The 27923-nt window shown below is 43.0% G+C and overlaps 1 protein-coding gene across 4 annotated transcripts in view; it reads left to right on the forward strand.

The window, feature by feature from the left end:
• The first annotated feature begins 445 nt into the window (after window positions 1-445).
• Window positions 446-27923, forward strand: part of dnm2a (dynamin 2a) — a 44197-nt gene continuing 16719 nt past the window's right edge. For 3 of the 4 annotated variants that reach the window (XM_080447817.1, XM_080447819.1, XM_080447816.1), the window contains exons 1-14: window positions 446-921; window positions 12093-12166; window positions 12832-12981; window positions 13803-14006; window positions 15871-15969; window positions 16151-16311; window positions 16782-16924; window positions 17536-17671; window positions 18627-18694; window positions 19346-19484; window positions 23113-23199; window positions 24141-24211; window positions 26217-26268; window positions 27471-27482. In XM_080447817.1, coding sequence (XP_080303943.1) covers window positions 761-921; window positions 12093-12166; window positions 12832-12981; window positions 13803-14006; window positions 15871-15969; window positions 16151-16311; window positions 16782-16924; window positions 17536-17671; window positions 18627-18694; window positions 19346-19484; window positions 23113-23199; window positions 24141-24211; window positions 26217-26268; window positions 27471-27482 — 1557 coding nt within the window. In that variant the 5' untranslated portion in view covers window positions 446-760. The remainder of the gene's footprint in view (window positions 922-12092; window positions 12167-12831; window positions 12982-13802; window positions 14007-15870; window positions 15970-16150; window positions 16312-16781; window positions 16925-17535; window positions 17672-18626; window positions 18695-19345; window positions 19485-23112; window positions 23200-24140; window positions 24212-26216; window positions 26269-27470; window positions 27483-27923) is intronic. The other variant, XM_080447818.1, reaches the window with a different exon arrangement.

Raw genomic sequence — 27923 nt, forward strand, 5'->3', positions numbered from 1 at the left:
TGACCGGTGTTGCCATGTCGGCTTATTATAAGCGACTTTGGGCTTATTTTTCTGTAAAGTTGCTTGTAAATATTGGTAGTGCGGGTTGTGTTTTTTGTGGCTTGTTTCTAAAGTGTAGTTGCTTCCCAAAAAAAAATCATTATTATTTAAACCGGTGGTTCTCAAATATTTCCATGTCATGGACCCCCAAATGAATTGTCCCTAAACCTCACCCCAGCTGAATTTTTTTTTTGTGCCAGGGAGCCCCGCATACCAGATTTGAGATAGAATTTTTCTATAATATTCTAAATATTTCTCATTTTATTGCAAGAGTTTTTGAAAACAGCAAATAACCGATGGGTTTTAAGTGCTCATAAATTGCTCCTTTTGGGCTTACTTTCCTAGACCTAGTTGCTTGTTTCTCCCTCAGAACCTGGCAACCCTGCCCCTGACCGGATGGCGATGCGTAGAGGAAGTTTTGTTTTGTGAGTTTGGGTTCTCCGTCCCCCCTTTTTTTTCCTGACTTTGAACAATTTAACGCGTTAAAAATAACAATAAAATGTTATTTTTGTGAGCCGAGGGAACGCTAGTGGCATAAGGTTTCACCTAAAAGTGCAAAGGAGGGAACTGTTTCGAAGCGCCGGGTGGAATTAACTGAACACTTTAGGAGGAGAGTAACCCGAGCAGCAGCTTGCTGCTAAGCTAACGTCAGCTAGCCTCCCAGACAGGTTGTGTGTTGAGCTAGAGGAGAGGAGAGGAGAGCCGGACCCAGCCAGCCACCATGGGGAACCGGGGGATGGAGGACCTGATCCCCCTCATCAACAAGCTTCAAGACGCCTTCAGCACCATCGGACAGAGCTGTAACTTGGACCTGCCACAGATCGCAGTGGTCGGTGGACAGAGTGCTGGGAAGAGCTCGGTCTTGGAGAATTTCGTTGGCAGGTATAACTAACTTGTTATTTTGTGTGTGTGTGTGTGACTGTGGTCTCTCGGTCAACAATAGCCTTGGATCAAGACGATCATGGATGTATTAGATCGAGTCTGACTTTTACTTTCGTATCTATCTGATAGATATGCAAGTGTCAAAATCAATAAAATACATCTATGATAGTCTTGATCCAAGGCTAGGTTAATAACAAAGATCCCTTTTGCCACCCTTTTAGTTTGTTTGTTTATTACCCACTGAACGAAATTGCTCGTTTGATCGCTAATATGCAGGTGAACCTGAACTTGTAGCAGCTGCCTGAGTCAGTGTTGCCAGATTTTGGTCTTTGAAAACAAGCCCAAAAGAAGCGACTATAGGCTACAGGAGACCTTTAAACCTATATACATTGGCTATTTGAAATAGCCGATCTACAAAATAAGCCACTCCACTTTAGAAACGAGGCCAAAAAAACGCAACCACTAATATTTACAATCGACTTTACTGGAAAATCAGGTCCAAAGTGGCTTATAATAAGTAGACATGGTATGTCTGTTGACGTTACGCATTCGTCGTAAACCAAGGTGCGCCCTTTGCGTGACATAAGCCAACGTTGATGGATTGTAATAATTTAAGTTTACATGAATTGGTTATAAATGGTGTGCAAACAAACAACAGTGTGCAAAACAAACACTGATATGCAATCAAACTGCACAGTTAATCCCTCAGTGGTTGTAACTCTCGGAGTCGGTGTACAAATATGTAACCAACCAGGTTGACAGTAAATTAACTTGTTTCTAGCGGTAGACATAGCAGGTGCATTATGATCTACCTTGGTTACATTTGTACACTCTAACTGTACTCTATGTCAGGGGTCTTCAACGTTTTACAGGCCAAGGACCCCTTAGCTGAGAGAGAGATGAAGCAGGGACCCCCCACTACATAAAGTATACAATTGTGTTGCAGTCAGATACTTTTTCATAGATTTGATAGATGGTTTCATAGACTTGTTTGACAGCACTATCATCAGTGTTGTGTTAATTAATTGTGTTTTTTTATGTGTTGGATTCGCGTTAATGTGTATTTTAAGACATTTAACCACTTATTCAATATTTAGTAAACTTGACCTTTCACACTTTCCTGAAAATAGCAGATCTATAAGCTCACAACAACCTCGCAGTGTGAGGCGTTTTGAGCCCTAGTATCCTGAGTTCTCCTCAGGATAGGGATGCTAGGGTTCAAGTGGTTAATGTAAAATCCTATCACACAAAGATTTGGCAGCTCTCTCTCTCTGTCTCTGTCTCTCTGTCTCTCTCTCTCTCTCTCTCTCTCTCTCTCTCTCTCTCTCTCTCTCTCTCTCTCTCTCTGTAAACGAGCCTCGGAAGCAACTACTCGGAAGTTAGATGGTTGCAAATACTCTTTTGAAGAATGTAGTCCCACTTGAAATATCCAGTGACGTGCATATTTAAATATGATCGATCAATAGGTTTTTATAAATGTTAATCGTTTTTTATTTATTTGTAGCTCTTGGAAGATAACAATTCCATTGTTTAAGTAATATCAAACACTAACTGCAGACTGTTATTCTAGACATGGCATTTTTGTCTTTGTTCTGCTTGGCCATTGTTCTGAACATAAACTATTTTTTCCAGTGGTTCTATTTATAATTTCTTGCCACAACCCGAATGTACTATAGGTCAGGAAGGATACTCCCCTGTCACTCGAGTACCCACTTATTTGTAGATCAAAGCTGTTTAAAGCTGTTAGATTTGAGCTATAACCATTATTTTATAATTTGCTATTAAAAAATAGCAGATATACAAGCTCATGGTGCCGCGCTATGAGCTTGTTGATCTGCAACAAAAAAAAATCATGAACATTTGTGCAAATCTTTGAATTATATTTTTAAAGCGAACATTTGTAACTCAAATATTTGCTTCTGGGGGTCCCTGGAACTAAATATTTTGAGATGGGGGTCCGCGGCCAAATGCATATCATTTTGGGGGTCCTTGACTATTATGAAAAAAGTTTTGAGCAGGCCCAGACGGTTGGCGTAACCGTCTGGACACCTAGGCTGGTAATCCAGCCTGACAGCGGGTCGCAGGTGCGACTCCCGATCCCGACGACCTTTGCTGCGTGTCACCTCCCTATCTCTCTCCCCATTTCCTGTCAGCCTACTGTCCTGTCAAGTAAAGGCATAAAAGCCACAAAAAAAAATCTTAAAAAAAAGGTTTGAGCACCACTGATAAAGCAACATAGGTTTTTCAGAAACCTGTTAGGATTTAGAAGACATTTGTAGATGTGTTCCCGGATCGAATGGGTTCATACTTTTGTATTCAGCACTTGCAGTGTCCTCATGGCCCACCAGTGGTCCCCAGCCCACAGGTTGAGAATCACTCCTTTAGAACATGAGGTTTATTTATGTTGAGTCAGACAGTGCAACTACAGGGCCAGTAACAACTTCCCTGCTCCTCTTCCTGTTTCGCCGGAGCTGATATGCATGTTGTAACATCTTTCACTTTTTGTATTTTATATTGTAGTAAAGTAACCCAGTGGCTCTCAACCTTGTCAGGCCGTGACCTCCCAAAATAATCATATTTGAACTGGGGACCCGCCTATGGAATGTAGGAGTTGAGGCATTCAATTTAGTTTGACTCGCTTCCACAGATAAATATTGTGAAAATAGCCTCGCCATGCGAGGCGTTGCAAGCTTTATTATTTGAAAATTTGTATTTATTATTTGACAATTTGTATTTATTATTTGACAATACTACCGTTTTTATAGCATAGTTTTTTGATTACTTTTGATGCTGTAATGATGTTTTTCATTTGCTTTTCTTCTTAAAAGTCCTTAAATTGTCACTTCACTGTCATCTGGGCGGGACCCCCCCCAAAAAAATCATGTGGGGACCCCTCGGGGGGTCCCGACCCACAGGTTGTGAACCAGTGAATTAACCCCTAGGGCTCTTTAACACGCCGGCCGGCCCTGTCCTCTCCCACATCAACAGACAGTGTGTGTGATTCCCCTGCGGATAACGACACAAAACAAGCTCACTCTAAAGCAGCTTGTTTAGCAGGTTTCCCCCCATTGAAAGTGAACACAGTGTGTCACCCAACCCACACACACACACACACACATACAGTACACACTACACACACACATGCACGCGAGTGCAGGTATGTGTGCAGAGAGGGAGTAGGCTCACTTTTAAGATGGCATGTATGTAGACAGCCCTGTGGTGGTTAGCGGTTACACATCTATAGGCCAGAGCATGTGGTAAGACAAGTTAACCGCCCGTAGTCGGGAATTCACACTCCGATTAGCCCGCCTCTCAACACACATTAATTCAGATGAGAGGGACTTTGCACCGTGAGGACAGTTGACACATATCTGCTGTAATTAACATGAGACGTAGGTTGGTGACCTCGATTCTTCTGCCTGAGCGGAGCAAGGCCCCTCCCCTCCCGTTGACAGGGCCAACATATACCCATGTCCATGCCATCAGAAGCGGTACAACAAGCCCTTTTGCGGATAGGAGAGCCGGCAATGTATTATTCAGCTCCATGCCATGCTCAACCTTTTTATTATGTTGCTTCTGAATAGCAGGTCAAAAAATCTTAGCCGCTCCCCGCCCCGGACATGATAACCTTGCAAATGATTATTTTAAAGCGGCAGCACAGTAGCTGCTGACCGAGTGCGGCTGGATTTACTAGCTGTCCTTTTGGGTCAATGAGCTGGAACAGTGGCAGTCACTAACACACACACACACGCACACACACACACACGCACACGCACACACGCAAGGTTACATCTGACTTCCATACGGAAGGGCTGGTGCTGCTGGTCCTCTCTAGTAATAGACTGAGACCGATTGATCTGAGATCAGATCCATTTTAAACCTGATTTATACTTAGTTGCGTGCCGGCGTCGTGCTCTGTAAATAGCAGATCTACAAGCTCGCAACGCTTCACGATTGTGACGCGTTGTGAGCTTGTATACTGTATCTGCTATTTTACGGCAGGCAACACCAGTGTGCAAGTTTAAATCAGGCTTTGTTTTTAAACCAGTGACAGGAAAGCCTCTGAGCAAAGTCTAAAGCTTTAACGTTATGTAAACACTGTCCGAAGACATTTATGTTGTCACTGTCGGCTGGAATCACCATTATGATTTATTTCTTTAATAGATCAATGCTATTGGTCACTTTACGTCTCTCTTTGGATTATACAAATATTTTACCACTTCCGGCACTATGTAACTTTTTTTTAATGAATAAAATGTAATTTTCTCCCATCTGTATGGTAGAGTATGTTAATACAATATAACGTATACAATTGGGGTGGTTGTATTTTGTCTCCCTGCTCTTCTATTGAGACATGTCTCACCTAGGCCCAGGATCTGACACACATTCTGACCTGATGGTCAAGAGATTCAATGTATCCCCTGAGCAAGCAAGCAGGCTCTATTAGCTCAATGGTAAAACCAGGGTGAAAGTGGTTAACCGATGAAAAGTATTAGAGCTCCCGACTAAATGTCACAACTCAATTAGGGCCAGGAACAGTTCCAGCCAACAGCGATGCTACAGTCAGTAGTATGTCAGTTATATTGCAACTGTCGTCTCACCAGCAAGCACACTCATGAGTTCTGATGTGGTGTGTTGTGAAATGCATCCTCTGTAGTGGAAAAAGGAAGATATTGATTTGAGCGTGCCGTGAAGACTGAGCTGGTGCTGGTGTCTGCAGCGACCGACCACTCTGTGGTTCCTCTAGCTGCCAAGGTCTGTCTTTGTCACCACGAGAAGGGCGTGTTTGTGTGTGAAAGGCTAGATTCATCCCTATTTCCCAAAGGCAGTTAAAAAAGAATCTGTCTCTCTTGTCTAAAGCACCAACAATGTGAACAGAGTCATTCAGTAATGAGAACAAACATGCACGTACGCACGCACGTACGTACGCACACATGTACTGTATACACACACACACACACACACACACACACACACACACACACACACACACACACACACACACACACACACACACACACACACACACACACACACACACACACACACACACACACACACACACACACACACACACACACAGGAGGAGTGTAACTGCTCCTCCTCTCCCGTCTTTCTCTCCCGCTCAAATTCTATGCTGATGTAGTGCTGGCCAATATATCGATATTATATTGTGACATGAGACCAGATATCATCTGGGATTTTGCATGTTGTAAAATTGTGATATAGCATAAGTGTTCTCCACTCCTGATTGAAATCACTTAAGCTTTATTTTATACTTTCAAGCAAGACAATTTATATTATTGTCACAATATGATATTATCATTATCATCACAATATTGATCGAGGTATTAAGTCACAAATATTGTGACATATGATTTTATCCATATGGCCCAGTCCTGTGCTGATGTCATGATGATCTGATATGGTTGACTAGCAGGCTAATGTCCTGCCATATTATTTCTCTGCAGTTTCTGTTGTCGTGTCCCTGCGGTCACTACACCATATGTTGGGCAACTATTTTGCAAGTAGTTGTAGCTTGTGAAAGTACGACCATATTTGCTGCTGAAGAACTCCATGGATGACTGTTTATGCGTGTTCTGCAGGACAGGAACTAATTAAATCACTGTTACTGACTCAAAGGGTGGTTGTGTGTGTGTGTGTGCCTAGGACCTACAAGTACATTCTACAAAACAGGACTCCCAGGCTGAACGTGGGTTAAAGTACTCTACAAGCAGCCTGTTTATTATTCCACCCTTTTAACTGCAGAGGTTGAAGCTCATTTGAAGCTTCAGGATGAATAAATAATAGGAAAGTCCAATGCGGGCCTGCACTCTGCAGGCCTTTATTTTGGAGGGTTCACCAGCCTCTCTAGACAGACCTGCCCTTAGTTCAGTGGTGTAAATGGCCCTTAACAGCTGTTAACAAACACTCCAGGAAATAATACAAAGCCAGTTCAGGCCTGTTGCCAAATGCAGCTTGGCTTTTGCATAATTGCTCTGTGTTGAATCGCATTTGGTCTAACAAAGTAAAACAAGAAATCCCCCAGTCCTCTCCATGGCTTAATGTGTATGTTATTGGATTCTGAATAACTCTTATTTAGGGATGACCAGGAAGGAAGGCTCTGTCTCCATTTTGACTGCGTTGTGATGTCATTGTCCCAAGAGGGCGTACGTCGTGGAGGACGGTCATATCTTGCACAGCAAGCTGGCTTGGGCGGGGCTCTTATCTGATTCTGCTGCTGGTCGGCAAAGTGACAATACTATTAAACAGACAACCTGGTGGACTAAAAACACTGCTTGGATGAAACTGTTCTCTGAACAATTGTGACATTGTTTATGTAGTCTAATTACTACATTTGATGTCGGGATTTGATTCAATCAGTGGTGTAAAGTAACTAAGTACATTTACTCAAGTACTGTACTTAAGTACAATTTTGAGGTATTTTTTACTTTACTGGAGTATTTCCAATTTTCAGTACTTTTACTTCTACTCCACTACATCTCCGAGGCAAATATTGTACTTTTACTCCACTACAATTATTTTGAAAACTTTAGTTACTAGTTACTTTGCAGATATACATGATCACATTATAAAACCGTACATTTACCACTTTAGCCCTATATTTTATACCTAGGCTATTTGAAAATAGCCGATCTACAAGCTCACAACGCGTCGCATCGCGAGCTTGTAGATCTGCTATTTTCAAACATTTTAGTACTTTACTTTTGGTGATTTAAGTACATTTTGATACCAATACTTTTGTACTTTTAGTAAAGTCAGTTTTGAATTCTGGACTTTTACTTGTAACAGAGTACTTCTACATTGCAGTATTGATACATTTGAGTACTTTTACCACCACTGGATCCAATTGGGCCTACGGATCCCTTTGAAGCTTGAAGAGCTTGCATCACTGGACCTTTGTTGAAAGAGTGACACTCATTTATACTAGGCTGATGCCTGTTGGGAACACATGTCCTTCAGTTATGCAATACCTGTTGTCAGAGTACTTGGTGCGGTACTCCAGTGTTGATTTTGACAGCACATTTTGATTTAGTTTTAGTCATAGTCTTTTAAATAAAGTTCTATTTAGTTTTAGTCATATTTTAGTCATCTGAAACATTTTACTGTTAGTCTAGTTTTAGTTGACTAAATATCATAAGATATTAGTCGACTAAATCTACAGTTGATTTAGTCGACTAAAACGTGTTTTAGCGGTGATTTGATGGCGTCGTAATGGCTGATTTTACACTTTGTTGCGTGCTGAAAATAGCCGATCTACAAGCTCACAACGCGTCGCGCTGTGAGCTTGTAGATCTGCTATTTTCAGATCGCAACACCCGAGCGCAACCAAACATAAAATGACTGGTCTTATTTCTACTGGATCTCTTCTCCACTAGATCCCTCACCAACATTTTAGTCTAGTTTTTATTTGTTGACAAAATTGTCAATATATTTAGTCTTAGTTTTAGTCATCATAGCGTAGTTTTTATTTCATAGATGACGTCATGCGCTCAGAACGCATGCCCCTTCGGTTATGCATTACCCGTTGTCAGAGTACTTAGTGTAGGACCCATTATCATAGTACTTGGAGACCAGTCTATGACATCATATCGATGACATGACATCAGGGATCTCCATATATGGGCATAAAAGGGACAGAGACGGAAACGTACAGAGAGATTTGTGGATTTTCGGTGATCCGCTGATCTGACCGACTTCCCATTCGGCTCTGCACTCTCTTGGGTCCTCGCCGCTCCTCCGTGATAACGCGGCACGTTTTAAGTCGATCGGTCAGGCTGTTCTCAAGATATGTAGGGGGACACACAGAGATTTTGTGCATTTATAGATACATATTTTTCATTTATGTTTGTAACCAATTTTGTAGCATATATCCCATATCTTTGGTTTTGTCAAGAGCGATAGAGGGAGAGAGAGAGAGAGACAATGTATTATGTAAATGTATGTTTTCTCATGCCAATAAAGCCCCATTGAATTTAATTGAGAGATTTTGGTAAACGAAAATAGCCGATTATGTTGAAGATGTTCTACCCTAAATTAGGTATGCCAGTGGTTAATCGATAATTGATTTGGGTCGTGTGCCCAGTCTGCCCACAGCATCTTCAGTCTACAGAAGCCTCTTGGTACTCGGAGAGCAATCTTCCTGACTGTAGCATGGCCATGGCATGCGGGGAGCCCTGATTATTGTGCTCTGTGCCTTGCCACGGACCCACACGAGCCAAATGAGCTCATTTGCATGCTGCAGAACCATGCTGTGACCTCAAGGGGTTCTTTTGCACACCAGACTTGATGTCCCCAAAATCCTGGGGAAATGGACTTTTTTGCAGGGATGAGTCGCACAGCAGCCTGAGGCTCCTTGAAATCAGTAATATGACTGGTTAGGCTATGTGATGCAGAGGCCGTCACGGTCTTTAACCCCCCCTGTTTGTATGCTTTCCCTGTCTCTCTGTTATGTTTGAGGGAGGCTCTGGGACCGAAGCTCTTTGCTCGGCCATCCATAATGCATGAAATGATACACAATCTGCTTGGCCTCCTCTATCATTTACAGCACATCAATAATGGAAGCCCGGCCTCCCGCTTGTTTCAAAATGGGCCGTTGTTGTCGTGTTATGTACCCTCTCTGAATAGAATATCTGAAGTTCGGAACACTTCTTTTGAGGTTGCGTTGCGTTGCCCAATTTATATTTCATCACTCAGTGTATAAATTAATAGTATCAATTTTCCGTCTTCAGATTAGCGTACGTTCCGTCTGGCCTCGTTTTAAGCAGGTTCTTTTTGTTCTCTTCATGGGAATTGGAGCCCAAAGTGTTCCGTCTGGTAGGCATGCATCTCGTCTGCCTTGATAAATCCATTGAGAGAGAGAGAGAGTGGTGTGTAACTGGAGCGTTGCATAAAATACATTGGCACTCAGAAGTGACACTGTGTGACCGATGAGCTGCGTCTCTTTCGACTCCCTCTGTCTGCATGTCGTTCATTTCCAGCACCGTGTCTGCCTCACTGTCTCTCCTCTTATCTCCTTTTCTCACTCCGTCCCTCTCCATTATTCCCTCACACCTATCCAGGGCTTTCTATTGTGTGTGTGTGTGTGTGTGTGTGAGAGAGAGAGAGTGAGAAAGCAAGCATGTGCGTGCGTGTGCTCAGGGCACAATACTAGTACTTTTTTTGCTGAAGTCAGGCCATCTGGAATGTTCCAGGTACTGATGCAGGCAGCATATAGCTACAGCCCAGGTCTAGCATTGAAGTATGACTACTGATGTACTATAGCCTAGATTATTAGATTTCACTTTATTGATCCCAAGGGGGAAATTCAAGTGTAGTGCAGTAGCCAAGATAATACAACAAAAGGCACATAAAAACAAAACAAAGAAAAACCCTTCCACACTCCTGTTCCATGGCTGCAACATTGCTTCCAGTCTGTCAGGCCTGGCTGCCCCCCCCCCCAGGCCTGTGGATCTGGCTGTGTAGACTGAAAGATGGGGAAGATAATAATTATGTGGGTTAACGACAGACTCTGATGTTGTAGATAGGATTGTTCCAGGACTCAGGACTAGTAGCGGTGATTATTACCACCAGATGTAGCGTGTTACGTTACTTCAGAACAAGGGTACTGGAGGCAGGGTGGAGCTTCTTCATGTTGGGCCTGACTGACTCAGCAACTCGTCAGCCCCAAGTGAGTTGGGCTGAAATTCCTCAGGTGCTGTGTCACGTTAACCCATTAAGACCTGAGGCCCATTCTACAAATGCCTTCTAAATCAGTAGTTCTCAAACTTTCTTGTGTCAAGGACCCCCAAATTCATATATATATATATTTGGCTGCCGCCCCCCCCCATCTGAAAATGGTTGTGCCAGGGACCCCCAAAAGACAAGACTTGTGTTAAAAATGTTCAAACAAGCTCGCGCCACGAAGTGACGTGCTGTGAGCTTGTATACCTGCTATTTTTGAGAACCACTGTTTTAAACCAATGTTCTAAATCCTAAGAGTTTTCTGAAAAACGTATGATGCTATATATATATATATATATATATATATATATATATATATATATATATATATATATATATATATATATATATATATAAAAATCTAAAATGATGCTTTCCCGGCTTTAATGGGTTAAGAAGAATGTGTTGCGCTGTGCATAAAAGCGCTCCAATATCACATTGTTTCCTCATAGGCGAGGTGTCTACTCTACTGTCTACCCAATGCTCCGTTGCCCAGATGGTTAAACATTGTTCAACCTTGGCTCACAGTTAGGTTACGTTATGCTGAAGTTGCATCGACTATGAAGTAATAGTGAGATGATGTATAAGCACACTTCCTGAGAATGTTGGAACACCACAAGACGATATCGAGTGTGAGACGCAAGACTATAATGTGGTTAAAGCATAACCTTGAGCGATGTCAACTGTATTATTGACACAGCCAGACTGCGGTGCACACACAAAGGCTTATCGTGGCTGAGCTGAAAGCAAGGGCCTCGTCTCTGCTCTAAACAGGCCCTGTATAGATGTTTAATTGTTTGCAGAGGAAGGAACGACTGTGTCGATATAAAAGCGCCACAGTAGTTCAGTTCAGTTTTATTTTCAGTTCCTTTGGACAAGTATACAAAATACAAAATATATATATATATATATAAAAATATATATGTACATACAGTCAATTCATTTGGTTAATATATTACACTAGTATTCATAATAATGATAGTATCAATCGTAACAGTTGTCCAAGTCCCTGAAAAAGGGTTTGGGAGAAGCCTTAAGCGTACAAAATCAATGCAGCCATAACGACAAAGAGTGTGTGTGCATGAATTGATCTGTATTGCAAGGCTGTAAAACGATGACAGAGAAAACGACTGTCACATTTGATTTGTCCGGAGACAGATTGCAGGCGTGAAATTCCCCTGCGCACATCAATTTACCACAGACCACAGGCCGTGATTTTGTGGCGGACCATGCCATGAGAAAATCACGCCCACGTGGTCCGCGTGGTATGGACCTAATCGGTGTAATGAATAATTTAACTAACTAATCTTGTTTTCCCCGTCTTGTTTTTCTTTCTCCCGTTCTCTCTCATTCTGCCTCTTTTCTTGTTTCGACTCTATCAACTTTCTTTTAACCCTTGTCTCTCTGTCTCTCTCCCTTCCCCTCAGGGACTTCCTTCCACGTGGATCGGGCATCGTCACCCGCCGACCTCTTGTCCTGCAGCTGGTCAACAATAAAGCAGGTGAGCCTCGCAGTCCTTTGCACAGCGATGCCCCCCCCTGTGCGCTTTCATCACTGTCCCGCCACTGTGGCCTCCACTCTACAGCGCCTTGGTTTCTGCCTTTATCTCTCTGTAATGCAACATTCTCTCTCTTGCTCATTGCAGCTGGTATGCCCTCTCTCTACCTCCCTCCTAGGCCTGTCACAATTATTACATAATCGTCTGATTGCAATTATTTGAGATAATCGCAATTATTTTTGCATAATCGTTTCCATGTTGAAAAATGTTTTTCAAATATATATATTTTTTTCAAATATAAAAAAAAGCAGAAATAGCAGATCTACAAGCTTACAACGCGTCACATGGATCTACAAGCTTACAACGCGTCACAAGGTGACGCGTTGTAAGCTTGTAGAGCTGCTATTTCTGCTTTTTTTACATGTATAAAATGATTGAATATGTCAATAATTTGTATGTTTTCAGTTATTTGTCATATCTGCCCTGCGCAAATTTTTGATTACGAAGCCTAAAAAGCGTCATATGTTCCAATAGTCAATGCCAAACACACAATTAAATCCTTAATCGCAATTATTTGAGTGCCCATTAATCGTCAACTTAAATTTGTAATCGTGACAGCCCTACTCCCTCTCTTCACTGTTTGTCCATCGCTCTGTGTCCCTGTGTAGAATATGCTGAGTTCCTGCACCTCAAAGGGAAGAAGTTTGTGGACTTCGATGAGGTGCGGTCGGAGATCGAGGCGGAGACGGACCGGATCACCGGCTCCAACAAGGGCATCTCTTCCATCCCCATTAACCTGAGGGTGTACTCCCCGAACGGTAAGGCTCTCGACCACTAATGAAAACGCAGACAGACCAGACGTAGCCAAGAGCCGCTCTCTTAACTCATTCAGTGCCACTGGACGTCTAAAACGTCCGTTGATATAAAGCCCCGAGTGCCACTGGACGTCTAAAAAAAAAACATGTTCAGAACCCAAGATATGATGATTTGAAGATTTGCTGCTCCATTCACTCTTTGTTTAACTTCTTACTGAAAAAGGCTGTATCTCGGCTCCTAAGCACTTTTTTTTTACAATGTATTTTGGCTGTGGCACTCAAAATACCATAAATAAGCTGGGCACTGAATGAGTTAACACCCCATGTGGCAGCCTCTGTCTGGCACGCTCATCCGTCACACGATGCCCACAGTGGCAAGCTGTGTCCATTCGTCAACGCTACGAATTAACCCATTCAATCCGGGGAACGCATCTGTGTCATTTTAGATTTTTAGCTATAACCATTATTTTATGCTTTGGGCTATAAAAAAATTGCAGATCTACAAGCTCATAGCGTCGCGCTACGAGCTTGTAGACCTGGAACAACATATTTTGATGGGTAAAACCATCATACCCAAAATTATATGTATTTGGCCACCTACCCCCATCTCAAATATTTTGTTCCAGGGACCCCCCAGAAGCAAAGATTTGAGTTAAACTCTTTCAAAGATTTGCAAAAATGTTCACGATTATTAATTTTTTAGCAGATGTACAAGCCCATAGCGAGCTTGTATATCTGCTATTTTTGAATTGCCAAAGTTATAATAGCATCTCATCTTGTCACACGCTCTCCCTTGTCTTGTGTCTGTGTGTGCACCGTGTTAGTGCTGAACCTGACCCTGATCGACCTGCCGGGGATGACCAAGGTGGCGGTCGGGGACCAGCCCGTGGACATCGAGCACCAGATCCGGGAAATGTTGATGCAGTTCATCACCAAGGAGAGCTGTCTGATCCTGGCCGTCACCCCCGCCAACCAGGACCTGGCCAACTCTGACGCGCTCAAGATCGCCAAGGAGGTGGACCCACAGGGTACGGGGGGATTATTATGATCGTAGAAAATGTATAAAGATGACAAAGGAGAACCCAGTCAGTCTATGTTTTCATGGATTATCATGGATCCAGATGATTTCAGTCATTTGGATTCCATAGAAGCCAGCGTGTGTTCTATGGAAGCAAGTTGCGCAGCGAAAATAGCCAATCTACAAGCTCTCGCATTGAGAGCTTGTAGATTAGCTGTTTTCTGTTATTATTTTAAGCATTTGTAGTGGTCAAACTAGCAATAATGTTCAGAAGCATTTTCCATAAATGGTAATTGTTTCGGATATTTCATACTTTTGTAAAGGTTAAAGGTTAAACAACATATTTTAACTAAAACATCACCATGTTACATATTGTGTTAATTGTTTTGGAATCAGCGCTAGTGGGGGGCCAAGTCCTAATCGCACATTAGGTCTTGGCCATACAAACATTTTCAGCTGTGAGATTTTATTGTGATTTAATCCATGTGTTATCCACTGCCTTACAGCACTGCTCTCTGTATGTAGTTTACCCAGTGATCTCCGGCTTCTTCATGTACTTTATTTATTTCTCATTGTAAACACTGCTGGGCAAAGGAACTTTACACAGGAGCGTGTTGTGAAATAACAGAATGAGGGTCAGACAGGTTGTGTTTGATCCACTTAAGCCGCTTTTCCATCACAGCTTAAGCACGACACTGTCCAGTACAGTCCAGAACCGCACCGCACCGCTTCAAAATGTCTTGCGTTTCCATTGCACAAAAGTCCCCACTCGCAAAATCCCCACCCTCCCCTCCCCTCCCGAAGGAAATCAACGCCCCTTTCTTTAACACACCAACTTAGCCTCAGGCTACAGGGTTAGCCTAAATGCTAGCGTGCTTCCTCAGAGCTAGTTTGGCTCTTAAGATATTATTTGGCCATGTTCACCCTGACTTTAATCTTCGCTATTGTTGGGAAGACCTGTGTGGTGTCTAAACACGTTGCCATCACTTATATAAAAAACATTATTAGCGTGTATCGTCGCACATTCATTGTTGCCAGGTTTAGCAGAAAAAAATAAGCAATCAGGTCTATGAAAACAATCCCAAAAGAAGCGACTATCTACGGCTATTTGAAAATAGCAGATCTACAAACTCACAACGCGTAGCGATGCGACGCATTGTGAGTGTGTGCATCTGCTATTTAAAAAATATATATACATATACAATTTTGACAAATACATATTAATTTGGGGGTCCTTGACATGAAAATGTTTAAGAACCACTGGTTTCAACAACATATGGAAACAAGCCCCAAATAATACCAAAAGTAAGTACTAAAATGTTTGAAAATAGCAGATCTACAATGACGCGATGCGTTGTGAGCTTGCTTGTAGATCGGCTATTTTCAAATAGCCTAGGTATAAAATAGGGCTTAAGTGGTTAATGTATGTTTTATAATGTAATCATTTATATCTGAAAAGTAACTAGTAACTAGTAACTAATACGTTTTCAGATAATTGTAGTGGAGTAAAAGTACTACCAATATTCACAAGCAACTTTACAGAAAAATAAGCCCAATGTCGCTTATAATAAGTGGACATGGCAACACTGCTACCGTAGTGTTTACATTTTACAGAGACCTGAGTGGACAGACACAGCTGTGAGCCGACCAATCACAGCTTTAGCCCCGCTTAGCCCAGCTCAGACCTACCCAAGACTGGGTACTTTTTAGGCACCAGTTTAGTACCACTTACACACCACTCTACCCACTTCATTGTAGTGGAAACCGTCGCTGTGGTGGGCGGTGTGGGGTGGGGCTAGGTAAGTCCATGTATATGGAAAGCCGCCTTTAGTGCGTATGATGTGGACTGTATTACATTCTCCCTTTGTCTCCAGGTCTGCGCACCATTGGCGTTATCACAAAACTAGACCTGATGGACGAAGGGACGGACGCAAAGGACATCCTAGAGAATAAACTTTTGCCGCTGCGTAGAGGTGAGGGTGATCCACAAGTAAACACGCACAGACACGTCTCACACACACACACACACACACACACACACACACACACACACACACACACACACACACACACACACACACACACACACACACACACACCAACCACAGAAACATCTGCTCTCTTATGGACTACATCGTGTGGTTTTGTGTTCAGGATACATTGGCGTAGTAAACCGTAGTCAGAAGGACATAGATGGGAGGAAGGACATCAAAGCTGCACTGGCTGCAGAGAGGAAGTTCTTTCTATCCCACCCAGGCTATAGACACATGGCTGAGCGCATGGGCACACCGCATCTACAAAAGACCCTCAACCAGGTCTGTTGTGACCTATGGTCTCCTTTATTTATTATTAAAAAATATATATTGATTTGTTTATATTGATTTATAGGGACACCTACATGATTTTAGGGGGGTCCCCAGATGACAGTGAAGTGACAATTTAATGGCAAAAAATGTATAAAGAATAAAGCTATATCATTACTGCATCAAAAGTAATCAACAAACTATACTATAAAAACTGGTGAAACATTGGCCAAAATTGTCAAATATCAGAAAGAGGCAAAATTCTTTAAAATATCCGATCTACAAGCTCAGAATGCGGCGTTGTGAGCTTGTAGATCGGATATTTTTACAATGTTTAAACAAAATGTAACGCCTCAAAAAGTTATTTTGGGGGGTCACTGCCTGAAAAGGTTGAGAACCACTGCACTAGAATTAGTCTTCTACAGTTTTAATTGCTATTCTGCCCAATAATGATTAAGATGCTTTAAACATTCACTTTCTAGCAACTTACCAATCACATCCGGGATACCCTGCCCGGCCTGCGTAACAAGCTTCAGAGCCAGCTCCTCTCTCTGGAGAAGGAGGTGGAGGAGTACAAGAACTTCCGCCCTGACGACCCCACGCGCAAGACCAAGGCTTTATTACAGTTGAGTACAGTGGTGTAAAGTAACTAAGTACATGTACTCAAGTACTGTACTTAAGTAAAACTTTTACTTCTACTCCACTACATCTCAGAGGCAAATATTGTACTTTTTACTCCACTAGAATTATTTGAAAACGTTTGGTTACTAGTTACTTATAGACTTTGATTATTAATACAAAACATACATTAACCACTTCAGCCCTATATACACTTCGGCTATTTTAAAATAGCCGATCTACAAGCTCACAACATGTCACATTGTTGAAATGAATATTGAATACATATCACTACTAGTTTTGAAAACATTTATCAAATAAATAACTATGATGATTAGTCGACAGAAAAGTTTATAAATAAGTAAATAATTATTTGTTTTAGAGATGTATCGCATACATTATTTTGAAATATACAAATGTACAACACTAAAATGTGAATGCTTGTCTTTGTTCCATATTGTAAAATGAAAAGTCTTTGACTGCTGGGTGAGTATATTAAGCAATTTGAAGTTATCTGCCATCATTACCTGTTATTTAATGGTCTAATTAATCTACACAAGATAATAACCATCATTAGCTGACGCCTTAATTCCATGTCTCACCCCCCTCACCCCTCAGGATGGTGCAGCAGTTCGGCGTGGACTTTGAGAAGTGCATCGAGGGCTCCGGGGACCAGGTGGACACCAACGAGCTGTCAGGCGGTGCCAAGATCAACCGCATCTTCCACGAGCGCTTAACCTACGAGCTGGTTAAGGTGAGGGCTGCGTGTTTGTTCCCGGTGTCCGACTTTGACCCGGGCATGCTGTGGACTGCTGTGAAGTCTAGGGATGGGACGATAATCGTTTTGAATCGTTTATAGTGATTACAAAAAACACTCACAATAATCGTATCGCAGAGATTTATCGAGAATTTGTCTTTTTGTTGAGCTGCAAATTCAGTACCACAAATTCAGTAACACTTCAGTACCAAAAATAGCAGATATACAAGCTCACAACGCGTTGCAAACACGTTGTGAGCTTGTAGATCGGCAACAAAAGTGCCATTTTAAGTTTTAAGCATATTTTGATTATCGCGATAATATCATTAACACATTAACCGCCAAGAACGTAGTCCTACGGTCCGTTAAATCCAACTGTTAAGCGCCGAGACCGTAGCCCTACGGTCCACGGTCTTTTCTCGCTATAAATGTCCGGGTTCACTTTCGGATTTTTTTTGATCCACTTCCGTTTCCGGTTTGATGACCGGAAACGGAATTATTTGGGATCCGGTTTTGACGATCACGTCCGCTCCCATTCTACAGACGAAACTGAAACTCAATTCTCTTCCTGTAGTTTTTTCTCCTCGCATTTCACTGTTTAACGTAATCCGCTCTAACTACAACATGGATGCCCCGTTTGACACGTGATTTTCACTGGGAGATACGTTGAGATGTCGCGCATGTAAACAGACCCTGTACGGCTCAATCTTAAGGATTTTAACAAGATCTATGGCGACATGAAAAAAACAAAAAAACAACAAAAACACCTTGGCACTGGTGAGTACATTATGAGATTAACCTCTGGCGGTCGATGTGTTAATCGCAATTATTTTTGCCACAATAATCGTGACATGTAATTTTCATATCGTCCCATACCCAGTGAAGTCCTTTTGTTGACTAACGTGCTGTGTAAGTGGGGTAAGGTAATATCTGCTTGTTCTCTGTCTCCCAGATCGTTTTTAATGAGAAGGAGCTGAGGAGGGAGATCAAGAATGCCATCAAGAACGTCCATGGTGTCAGGCAAGTGAAACGACAATCAGGCGGATCCTCTTTTCAGAGACGGACCTCCTCCAGAGTCCACTGGAAGCAGTTCACCACCGGTCTTCGCTTAGGTGGACCGCTGCATAATTCACCTGCTTTCTCTCCCACCTGTTATTCTTCTTCTAAATGTGTTTACATAGCTATCACTGGCTCTTTCTATATGTACTGTATGTGAAACCTAACCTTTTTAATGTTTCCACTCCCCCCATCCTCTCCATCTTTTATCTATCACACCACCCACGCTGTTTTCTTTCGCTGTTGATGCGACATGACGACTTGTGGTGTGATTTTATGTTACGCACGCGTATTTATGTCTGCAAGTCTGTCTTAATTGTCTGGCTTTACTTTGTCTCAGTTTTTTCCACTTACTTGCATGACACGTCCCGTCTGCACTTGTCTATTTTAATTGCTTGTTCACTCTTTGTCACTTTCGGTGTTGTTCTGTCCTTGATGGAATGGCTGCCCGTTTCTTTTCATGCTTTTTTTCCTGCCTGTCTCCTAGTTATTAACCTCCTGGGTACAACCGTGTGTCTTTGTCTTACCTGCACATCTGTCCCACCCACATTGTCCGTTAACGTTCCAATCCATCTTGTCTCCGTGTCTTCTTGTCTTCTCTGTGTGCGTCCTCAGAACGGGCCTGTTCACTCCCGACCTGGCGTTTGAGGCCATCGTGAAAAAGCAGATCGTTGAGCTGAAACAGCCCTGTCTCAAATGTATCGATATGGTCATACAGGAGCTCATCAACACAGTCAGGCAGTGCACCAACAAGGTACTGCGGGTGTCCAGCATCTCCCCCGAGCCCGAGCCCGGACACAGGGCATTGGGTGGGGGGGCGAGGGGGGCGGCGAGTGGAGGGCACACCGGCACGGAGCACCTGTCGGCGGGTGTTAACGGAAAAAAAACATTGACTGTACTTAACCCATTAAAACCGGGAAAGCATCTGTGTCATTTTAGATTTTAATACATTGTGCTGTTCAAAAATAGCAGATATACCGGCTCACAGCGCGTCACTTCGTGCCACGCTGTGAGCTTGTACATCTGCTATTTTGAAGAAGAAAACAAAATTCGTGAAAGTCATTAGTTTGTGTGAGAACTAATGATTTAGAAGGCATTTGTATGGGTCTTAATGGGATAAGCTGAGTGTTATTTTAGTCTGTATAACGCTGGCTCTGCACGGTTTGCCCTCCCTCAGCCCCCAGCCCTGACACCAGCCCTGTGCACAGGCAGTGCTGTCGTGTTGTGGAGTGTTGTGACGAGTGTAGTGGTGGTGGTGTCGTCGTGGAGGTGAGGTGTCTTAAGGGGATTGATGTGTGTATGAGTGTGTGTATCCCTGAGCATCTCTCTGGGTCTGGTCTGGACAAGCTGCAGGTCTCACAGTAAGGACTACTTATTATTATTATTATGAGTTATTTATTGGGGGGCGGGTTGAGTGGCACTCCTTGTGACCTTTCAGTTTAAAAGAGGAACTATGAAGCGGGACGAGAGTGAAATATGACACTGGCAAAGAGAGGAACTGTCCACAGACTTGACAGGATATGAAAAACCTGCAGCTTGTCCGTCTCTTGATTTTCTTTTTTACTACTACAAAATGACTAACTTGAACAAACACGTTTGTCTTCTTTTCTTATTTCCTCTCTCTCCCACGTCCCCTTTTTTTCTGTCTGTCCTTTTTCTCTGTCTTTCCCTCTTCTCTCCACTACCTCCGTCAAAAAAAAAAAATTGCCCACCCCCACCCCCCGTCTGCCCCCATCAGAACGGGGCTGTTCACCCCCGACCTGGCCTTCGAGGCGATAGTCAAAAAGCAGATCCTCAAACTGAAAGAGCCCAGCCTCAAATGCGTGGACCTTGTGGTGTCCGAGCTCACGGCGCTCGTCGCGAAGTGTGCCGTCAAGGTAACTTGGAGGGACAAGACCGCCACTGTGAGAAAACGGAGGTCTTCCTCCGTGAATGGCTGCCCGTCATCCATGTCAGCCCGATTCTTAAAAATACCCACCCTTCGTCCCCATGATGTCATCCATCCTCAGTGCTTGGATCGTGTCTCGCCCCCCCCCCCCCCCCCACACCCCCATTCCACTCCCACTTCCTTCCCTTCTTGTGGAAGCCTCCATGCCTTCCAGATCAAACATTGACTTGCAAATCATGTCTGAAATGTTTCAAGTGCTTATCAAAAGTGTCCCATCTTGCCCGCTCCCTGCTGTTCCCCCCCATTGAGTTTGATTTCAACCCATTAACCCATTCAATCCGGGAAAGGGTCTGTGTCATTTTAGATTTTAGCTATATATAATAGAGAGGACATTGGTTGGCTATTCAAACATTTTGAATATCTTTGTAAATCTTTGAATATATTTATATAATTTTAAAGCGATCTTTTTTTTTCTTCTGGGGGTCCCTGGAACAAAATATTTTGAGATGCGGGTCGGCGGCCAAATACATATAATGTTGGGTGCTCCTTGACATGAATAAGTTTGAGCACCACTAATATAGCAACTAATATTGCCCACCATGTGGTTCCCTCCTTCTCTCCCTAGTTGAGCCCCATGCCTAGTCCATCTGTCACAATCATTTTTTTTATTATTATTTCAAAAGATTAAAACATATATATAAATAAATTCAGGAAAACAAAAATGTAAAGAATTGCAGAAATTATAAAATAATCTAAAAATATTGAAAATAGCAGTTGCACAAGCTCGGCTATTTTCACCATTAAATAGGGCTTAAGTGGTTCATTCATAACATATTTTGGTAGTTTTAGGTCCCGGGGAGTCATCATCAAATGTATCTTTTGGGTCTCGAAGCTAAAAAGTTTGTGAAACACTGGCCTTGCTGCATGGAAAGGAAAGGGAGTGATTGACAAGGAGGGAGACAATACAAATAGCCTCGTGGCTCCCTCCGGGCCCAGTCACCAGCTTGAATGGAGCGTTTCCATAGTAACGGCACTCAGACAGTCGCCCTCTGGTGGGCAAACGAAGGACCTGCGGCATGATGCCCACACAAGGCCACAGTGTGCATGTGTGGCCGCCACACACATGCACACATACATCCGGCAACATCCGTCACCCCAGCCGACCCGTCCACCTTGTCTCTCTGGCATTACCTAAACATTATAAGTGAAGCCCTCATTCCGTCACGCATCCTCACTCCGCCTCTCAAGAAAGTATTCACTAATCTGAAATGGCATCAAAACAGTTAGAGATGACCAGCATAGTGCTTTAAAACATATATACACTATATACATTTATATAAATGCATTGGTGGTTCCTCCTCATGACCTGACAAACTCAATTCCTGAGTTTGGTCTATTCATAAAAATAAAATTAAAAATACAATGTCTGGTAGATTTTGGAATAGGCAGCATTCCTCTAATGCAGTGGTTCTCAACCTGTGGGTCGGGACCCACATGATTTGGGGGGTCCCCAGATGACAGTGAAGTGACAATTTAAGTACTTCTAAAACCCCAACTGCATCAAAAGTAATCAACAAACTATACTATAAAAACTGGTCAAACATTGCCCAAATTGTCAAATACTATAAGGAGGAGGCAAATTAGCTGATCTGTAAACTCACAACCCATATTTTCACGATATGTATCTGTGGAACCGAGTCAAACTAAATGTAACGCTTCAACTCCTACAAGTCCAAGTGCTTGCGGCCTGAAAAGGTTGAGAACCACTGCTCTAATGATTCATGCCTCACTGTGTCATCCCCAGCTGTAGTAAATGCCTTAGTGATGTCTACTCGCCTAGTGCAGAGATATATTCATCCTATGTACATACGGTACATGTAAATACATGTATTTTATGCATACATGTCTCTACTGTGTCTTGTAGATGGCTGACTGTCACTTTCCTTATCCTCTCCTATATCTGTATGTTCAGTCTCACCAATGTTGTATGTATTTTTCTATGCACTGGTGAGCTATTTAGAGCACTGTTTCCCAAACACTGAGTCGGGACCCATTCGTGGGTCGCGGACAAATCTTTATGGGTAAAGAGTAATGAGTAAATATCCCTTTTTTTCCTTTACTACAAAAAAAGAAATCATACAGGATACCCCCCCCCCCCCCCCCCAAGAGATTTGTTAATAAGTACAAAAAATATTTTCAGAAATACATTTCAAACATTTATTCAACAGAATTTCAAATAAATTCAATTGAAAGAAAAAAAAGAGTTGAAGAACTAGTAGTGAAGATAGCAGATCTACAATCTCACAACGCGTCGCTGTGAGCTTGTAAGTCGGCTATTTTCACTAGTTTGGGTCCGGGGGCAGACATCAAATTTCTCTTTTGCATCTTGAGTTAAAAACGTTTGGGAACCATTGATTTAGTAGTTGTACTGCTATGGGTGGTATGTTGTCTTCAGCCAGTGCTGCAGTGTGGCTGTGTGTGTTTCCTTTTACAGCTTGGCTCCTACCCGAGGCTGAGAGAGGAAACGGAGAGAATTGTCACCACCTATGTGAGAGAGAGAGAAGGCAAGACCAAGGATCAGGTCAGTTCTGATTCTGAAAATGCCTCTTAACTGCTCATTACCAGGACCAGTGCTTCTTAAAGGAGAATTCCGGACATTTTAAGTGTTATCTTTGATGTGTCGTTACTCACCTACCAACGTAAAAAGTGGCATTGTTTTTTTCCAGAGATTCCCCTGTCGTCATTTTTTCAACCCCCTCCGTTGTCATAATGGGAGCGCGTGGCTTAGGGAAATTCGTCTATTATAACCGATGCAAAGTTATTTTTTTCTCTACTACTACTCATTGTAGAGTCTCATGATAGTCAAACATGCACTGAAAGTTCCTGAGAGGCTACCGCTGACGCCGAACGATTTAACACTGGTTGCTTGTTTCTTTCCAGAACCTGGCAACTTGGTGTTGCCAGGTAGAGAAACAAGCAACCAGTGTTAAATCCAGTGAAATGTGGAGTGACGATTTAACCCTGAAAGTGTAAAAAAAAAAAACGGCCTGTAAAGGTAGACCTTTTAGTATCTGTAGATGTCATTATGCCTTATCCCATCCTGGATGCATTTCTGGGAACCAGTGGGAATGTATTTAGTTAGATAAATTTTTACCTGCTATCCTCATTTCTTTGAAGCACCGCAGTGTTGTCTTTGCACTCTTATGTGACTATATTTACTCTGTCGTTAGTTGACTAGGGTTCATGCAATTTACTCTGATTCTGCACTTGTCAGTCGCTCTGGATAAAAGCGTCTGCTGAATGCCTAAACTGTATGTTGTGTGTGTGTGTGTGTGTGTGTGTGTGTGTGTGTGTGTGTGTGTGTGTGTGTTGGTTGTAGATCAAGCTATAATTGACGTTCATAGATACTGATGGCATTGGAAGGTTGGAAACGTTAATAACCAATCCGCAAGCCTTTCAGTTCTGCTTGGTTCCATCAGTGCATTAATAAAACTTCTAATTATGACTTTGTCTTCAATCAAGGTTCTCCTTCTGATTGACATTGAGCAATCCTACATCAACACAAACCATGAGGACTTCATTGGCTTCGCTAAGTATGCATCATCCATCCCCTTCCCCTGTCAAATCCCCCCCCACCTTACAGCAGCATGTAGCCCATCCCTCTCATATCAGTACAGGGGATGTTGTAATCCCCATTAATACCATGCTGCCTGATACATACCTACCTTTAGGTTGCGCCGCTAGGCTGATATTTAACCACTTTAGGGGCTGTGTCCGCCAAGACGTTTTTTTCCTGAGTGCAGGCAGGGTATGATTTGTATTGTTTTCAATGTGATTGCCGTGTATTTACGCTATGCTGGAAACGCCAGCAGCATGACGAGGCGCTGAGCGTTTATTCTGCGCTGCGCATTCACGGCTGGCGTTTTTATCTGGCCATTTGGAAGCGTGTTTAGGAGAGCGCCGTGCATTTTCAGCTGGGACAAAATGCTTTGGTGGACACATGGCCGTAAGCCCTATATACTAGGTCGTATGATGAATAGCAAAAATTGCCAATGTAAAATCATATCTTGTAAGTACAAGCCTATCTTGTTAGATTAGCTATTGTTGAACATTTTTGACAATATGAGGACGTGCTCAAAATAGGGAAAGCATTGCACCGAAACAGCTGTGACGTCACTTTTTTGGTAGAATTACATAGATAATTTCCTGTCTCTATCATTAGCGTAGCAGCAATTCTGTTCACCCCCATCCTCTCCATCTTTTATGTCAGATGGATTTAATTTCAACATTTGCATGATTTTCAACTCGTGTACCGGGTACACAGCAAATTTCCGTGTAGGATTAGTGCCAGTCTGACATGGCAGAGGTTGAACTATGTCAGGGCTGTCCCTCCGAACGGCGATCACAAGCACTTGAGTCATTTCCTGGCTGAGGGTTGTGGTGACTCTCAACAAAGAAGAGTTTCAGCATTCGAATAACTACATGCTGTCAGCATAGCAGTGAGTCACAGAGATGTAGTCTGCTGATTAATGATCCACTCACAACAGAAAGAGTGAGTTCCTGTGTAAGGGTTGGGGGGGCGGGGGGGTTGGCTGGGGCCAGAATGCTCAAGGTCAATTTGGCTGTCCAGTCATCTGTCTGCATCATAGACTGTAAAAAAATATGGACAAAGCGAGCCAAATCCTCATTTACTTGTATTGAGAGTATTATTTTCCTGCAGCCTTCACTGCCCTGCAGAAGGTGAACTAGCGACATCTGCTGGGCCATTAATAGGAACTGCATGCCTTAAGAGAACCAGAAAATGGTCAATTCCAACGCCGATTCCTTGGCCCTTGGTCTGCATGCTGCTGTACTGCTCCTGCCTAACCAGTTCAATCAAGCATGCTTGATTGCTAGGCGGATACACTCCCTATGCGATGCTGGCTGTTTTGTGATGAGGGTTGTGCACGTTACTCAGGGAGGACCGCTAGAAGTGGCGTTGTAAAAAATATTTATTTACAAAAATATGCTATGTGCTATTCTGCACTATGATTGCACTGTTTGTCAGACATTCAATGGCTCATGTGGGATGTCTCCGCAGGGTTCCCAGTGCACGATGATGCACTCTTAACGTAGTCTAACGTAGTCGATCATCGTAGCATGTAGTCGAGTGGAACTCCCCTCTCCCCCTGTTTGAGTCACGCCATTGACTGAGTAACAAAGCAAGCCCTGCTGTGTGTGGGTTTGTGTCTTGGCGCATGGTGAGTGGATTGCCGTAGTGTGTGAGAGGTCCGTTAGGGTTGTTTAACGGTTCACGTGACTCGTCACTTTCAGTCTCGACAACAGAAGGCTGGATGACGGTAGCCCCCCAGGGTTCAGCAACAACAGGTGGGCTGGCAGATAACACACAGGGGTTTGTGTTTGTGTTCTTATTTACTGTATACCTTTTTTTATACATTTGTGTGTGTGAGCCTGTCACCCTTTCCACTGCCCAAGCACTTACACACCCCATTTTTAATACTCTTTTTCTCGTGTGCAAAAAGTTAGTGTAGACCAGTTTAAACAAGACATGGTCTGTAGGATATTGTCTCTGTTTAACTATGTGTCGTCTCCTCCCAGTGCCCAGCAGAGGAACACGGCTGCCAACAAGAAGAGGGCTATTCCTAATCAGGTACCATGAACCCCTCTGACCCTCAAACTGACACTACCCAGTACCCTGCCCTTCTCACCAATCCCCACCTCTAATCTCCCTTGAGTGATATCATTACCAGTCTATTTATTAACCAGGTAAATGGACCCAGTCCCGCCAGTAATCAGTTATAATTCTATTAATCTATTTAGACCCATCTAACTGTTAGTTGTACTCCCATGTGTACACCCCTTACAAATACTGACTGTTCCCAGTGCTAATCTTGATGTTAAACTGGCCTGTCTTATGTTTGCCATGTTGTGAAGCCGGTATCTCTCCTTTCCGGTGTTGTCCACTGTACATTTCTTGTTTATTCAAAAAAACAAAAGAACAATCCTGAAATAATATTATATGGCTGCTAATCTCCAGTGATCAATATTTGAGGTTGCAGGTAGACCGTGTTGTTCAAGGCCGTGGTATCAAATTCCGTTTCAGTGAGGGGAGAGTTGCCTTTTATAGTGAACATGAAGACCCCGCCTCCCTGCTTCACCCTACTTGGAATTACTAAGCATGGGTTTCCACTGCTGCCATTAATCGCTGTTTTGCACGCGCTGTTTTTACAACCCAGGCATGATGTCGTACCACGGCAAAGCAACAATTAATCACCCGGTTATGTTGTTTTGTCTCGTTGTCGTCCCATTAACTCAACCTTTTGCGTTTGAAATTAAGAATGTGAATGGATGTGCATGTGCATCCCGCTGCTATTGGTTGAGCAACGAATATGAAATAACCGAATTGTGGTATTGAATTAATTCTAATTGCATGTAACTCTCTTGCTCTCTCTCTCTCCTCTGTCTCTGTCTCTCTCTCTCCCTCTGTCTCTCTCTCTCTCCCCCTGTCTCTTTTTTGACCTCTCCATCCATTTCTCTTGCTGTCTTATGGATTATTCCCCCCCCCCCTTCAAAACTGTTATTCTGTCCATTTCTACATCCTTTTCTTCCATTTCCCTCTCCAACCTCACCCTTCAACTGTCCTTTCTCCACCTCTCTCCGTCTCCACCTGGTCCCTTCCACATCTTCTCCCTCCTTCACCTGTTACGTCCCTCCAACCCTCCCTCCCTCTTTCTTCCTTTCCATCTATCTCCCATCTTTGCTTGCTTGCTTTCCCTTTTTTCTCTGGCTTTGATTTTTTTTCCCATCCATTGCCTTTAACCCCTCCTCCTCCTCCCCTTCCAATTATCGCAGGGTGAGATTCTGGTAAGTACCCGACAGATCTATAGTGCACTGTGCCAGGGGGAGGCAGGGCTAAACAGCTACACAGAACTGAGGCCATCACACAAGTCAGCCCGACTAGCTTACGGTCAGGCCAAGAGAGACCAACCACGACATGCTGCCCCGAAGCTTGATGCTTATTTGTCAAGTTGACTTGTTCTGTTCTCATAGACATTCTCCACCCTGCAGCTTGGCGGACTGGGAGAGGGACATGAGGAGAAGGTAGTGTCTCCAGACCCGTGGGCAGAAACCCAGAGCAATTCTAATTGATCATACAGTAGCCAGTAATCGGCAACTGCCTTCACAGTAACACACGGGTTTCCCTCGATAATTCGTAGGGTCTCGTTTTAACAAGACAGTAATTGTCTTAAAATTGTCGATAGACTTGACTAACTTTACTTAACCTGCACCTACACCAAACCGTTT

Source organism: Gymnoscopelus braueri (genome assembly GCF_963280865.1).
Source record: "Gymnoscopelus braueri genome assembly, chromosome: 13".
NCBI lineage: Eukaryota > Metazoa > Chordata > Actinopteri > Myctophiformes > Myctophidae > Gymnoscopelus > Gymnoscopelus braueri.